We start from the raw sequence: 3877 nt of genomic DNA on the forward strand, positions 1-3877 counted from the left end.
CTCAGGGGAGCCGGGGCGGAGGAGCAGGCCGGGCCGCCTGGCAGGACGGGTCTCCCCGCCCTTCCTGAGTTTGCTTCTGCTCCAGGTGGAATGGCTTGACGCAGTTTCTGGGTGAAGATATGTGCCTATACGTGTGCATACAAGCTGCGGGATACCATCCAAGTCTTCTTGCTCAGTGGTAGCTTTGCATCTTGAGCTCGAACCTCTTACAGGTGGAGCGATGTAGAATACTCAGTGTGAGGTTGTTATTTACAAGTCTGGATGAGATAATAGTGAACGATTAAAAGAAAAAGGAAGTCTCAGCAATTCCTGAGTTTTATAAAATACTACATCTTTTGCATTACCTTCCTTCTACTTTTGTGTATGCATAATGCATGGTTTTGTGCAAGTACATGTGCATCCATGCATGTGCATACAAATTACCTTTATTTTTTTTGGAGAGGATGCCATGCAGAGGGAGGAGTTAAAGATACCATAAGTGTCTTTAGCAGTAAAGAGGATTTCCATTTTTGTAACTTCTTCGGAGTCCGTGATGTAGAAAGCTGTGCAAGTAACAATTTGGGAGAGATGGTGGAAGATGAATCGTTGTTCTCTGTTACGTTTCTCATCTGTAGTTGTTATGGCTCCTCAGAGGAGCTGTACTTAAGGGTACAGGAGAATATCTGTGTGAAACTATTGATATTAATGGGTGTATCATATTTACTAGAAGTTCTCAGCATTCTCATTCTCAAAGATTCTAAATCTTTAAAAAATTAGAGGAAAAGTCTTTGAGCATGTCTGGATCATAAGTACTGCTTTCTTATCTTCTCATTGTCATTTGTTTTATTTTCCAGGGTGTAGATAAGTTGCACACCAGAAAAGAAATAATTAGCAGTAATGTTGTTGAACATGTCAATGTGGAAAAATAGCATTTGCAGTTATGTTATGATTTAGCTTTGAAAGAAAATTGTGACTGGCTTTTGAGCATGTTGGCTATATGCAGGGCAGCTTTCAGATTTTATTTTTCTTCCAGTGACTGACAAATTATATGAAACTAAAAAAACCTGCCACAAAACCACCGGAATATTTATGGTAGAGGATTCAAGAATGAAGATATCTTTCTTAGCAATAACTCAAGAATTAATCTCTTTTGGTTTAAGAAATGCCAACTAATAAAATAATCTGCTATTTGATTTAAGTGAAAGTGTTCTTTTTTCCCCTGATACCGCTTGCAAGTTTTTTCCATGGATATTTAACAAGGATGAAAAATGTTTGGTATGGTAGGGCTGTATCTTCATATGTGTGAAGATTACATGTAATTGGTTAAGTGCTGTGGTTTGCTTTCTATGACCTTTTTTTCTCTTTTGATTATTGACTTTTATTGCTTATGGACTGAAATTGTGTTAATACATAAATCTGAAGAAACAATACAGTTGTTGAAAGAGCTAGTGAGACTTGGCAAAACTTGTTCACTCAGAATAAGCTTGAAACATCCTTTCTTGCATTGTGCTTAAGGAAAATGAATAGTGGCTGGTAGACTTGTGCTTTGCTTTTGACTTAATTTCTTTGCTAACTGACATGTGCAATATAATAACTCAGGGGTATTTTCAGGGACAGAAAGGAGAGGTGAACGTCACTGGATTTCAGTGAGACACTTCGTATACATATTTGACAGTGTCTTCTACTGGAATCAGGGCAGCAGTCACTATTGTTAAATAAGGGGAAGTTCAGTATTGCGTTTGTGTTGGAATAAGATGTGTTTCTATCCAGCCCTTTTAAATGTCTGATTTGAACTTCTTTAAGAATGTGTGTATTTTGTTTGTAGGAAATCAACGTTTTTCAACGTGTTAACAAAGAGTCAAGCGGCAGCAGAGAATTTTCCTTTCTGTACTATTGATCCAAATGAGAGTCGAGTACCTGTTCCGGATGACAGATTTGACTTCCTATGCCAGTATCACAAACCTCCAAGGTAACTCAAGTTCTTAATATTTTGATTCAGCTAAGCAGCTGAAATAGTATTACTCAACCCAAAGTTCTCATGGAAGTTTAATGCAACTATCATGTCTCCTAAGTTTTTACTGACAGCTGTTTTAAAGTGTGAATTTATATATGTATGTGCATTATACCTTCCCTCCTGCAATGTGACCCTTGCGGTGTGAGAATGAGAAATCCAGGAGCTGTTAGTCATTGCTCAGCACCATTTGGTGCTTGGTGTTCCTGTCTTTGAAAGATAGTGGCTTCCAGGTCACTTGGAGGATCCTCCAAAGACATTTGGAACTTAAACAGTAGTGGACATACCTAATGTGTCATGAGGTTGCTTTTTGTAAAATTTCCACCCTGTATTTTGTATAATTCAGAATATTGTATATGCTGTAGGTAGCCAAACAAATATCTATTAACATACCTGTGTCTTCAGTCTTTTGACAGTAAGCTTTATGGGCAGCGCTATTACCCCGACTCTTTATAGGCTCTTCTGCTATATATATGGTATATTCAGGGATATTCCTACGTCTCTTCTAATAGTTTCCTTATTCTAGAAGCGTATTAATTTCATCACTTTTATAATAGTTTTTTACTACTGACTGTTTCTGTAGTCTGCTCTATATATTCGGTGTGGGAACTGGATTTGTGCTTGAACTTAAGGTGCTTTCAGAAAACAAACTTGAATAGACACTTGTGACTTGTTAATTTCGGTCCGCAGTTAACTTGCAGCGGTATCCTCAATGAAGCGAGTGTGCAGAAATCATAGGGCAAATTGGCATACACGACCGTGCTTTTGTTCAACACTTGGGCCTCAGTTTTAGAGCCAGAGCACACCCACAATTAAGAAAGGTTGAAAGTTTTGATCAGTCACTGATCAAAAATCTATTTGTTAACTTAATTTTTATGTACAAACAAGTTGCTTCTAACTGTACTTCCTGTGCACTTTTTAAATACTGAAAAATGCATTAATATGGAGCTGTTTGTTTAGGTGGATTGTTATAACATGTTACCTTGTTTTTCCTGCTCAATTGAGTATTAAGCATACTTTTTACTGTATGGATCATCAGTCTTGTTGACACATTTGTTCTAAAATGTAGTGTTATTGCTGCTTTGGCCACATCAATAATCTTTTTTTCTTCTCACTTAGCTATGACTGGCTACTTCTAAATTAATTCTGAAGTGACAAAAGAGTTTAGTACCTCTCTCCTCATCCTGTTTTTGGCCATTTATCCTGGCAAGGAGTGCCAAGATTCTAAATACCTGTATGTGCGTTCTCTGACTCAAACTCTCTCTCTGGGGAAAAAAATAATGGAAATAGTATATTTACTGGATCTATAATCAGTAAATATACTGAATTGGAAAATAACCTGGGTATAAATAGTAAATCAGCTTTAATTTGAATGATCTTTTGACTTTTTAAAGAGAGTATTTGTTACTTAAAATCAATGCACGTGGGGATTAGTGGGCAGTTACAGCTCCTGAGTTCACTCCTGCTACTTATATGATTTTAACATTTTCATATTAATAAAATAGTGATAATTCAGTAGCACAGTAGACTGAAGTTTGTCTGAAGCTAACTCAGGAAAAGAAGGCTGTGTCCGTGAAGATATACAACTGAATTGTAATTCAAATTCCTTAATTTTTCTTGTATAGTCTTGATTTTGTTCTTCATCTTTATGTAATACGTTGTGTGTTCATTTTCTGCTTGTTTGGATTACTAGACATAATCATTCTGTGCATGCAAAATGTTTTATAAACAGTGAGTTCTCTTTAAATTAGACTCTTGTTTAGCCTCAAGATTTTGTCTTTAAAAATCTAAGGCATTCAGGTTTTTATTTCCCATATATTACACTCAGACATCACATAACTGCAGTCATTGTTGGGAGGTGGGGGGAGGCAGGGAAAAGGGGCGGGG

The 3877-nt window shown here is 36.9% G+C and overlaps 1 protein-coding gene across 1 annotated transcript in view; it reads left to right on the forward strand.

The window, feature by feature from the left end:
- The window catches only part of LOC104501293 (obg-like ATPase 1), a gene marked incomplete at its 3' end in the record, with an annotated part of 12020 nt that overhangs the window by 280 nt on the left and 7863 nt on the right, over positions 1 to 3877 (forward strand). Inside the window, exon 2 of the mRNA XM_010145082.1 lies at positions 1805 to 1948. Coding sequence (XP_010143384.1) covers positions 1805 to 1948 — 144 coding nt within the window. The remainder of the gene's footprint in view (positions 1 to 1804; positions 1949 to 3877) is intronic.

This window comes from Buceros rhinoceros, unplaced genomic scaffold (genome assembly GCF_000710305.1).
Source record: "Buceros rhinoceros silvestris isolate BGI_N320 unplaced genomic scaffold, ASM71030v1 scaffold21221, whole genome shotgun sequence".
Lineage (NCBI taxonomy): Eukaryota > Metazoa > Chordata > Aves > Bucerotiformes > Bucerotidae > Buceros > Buceros rhinoceros.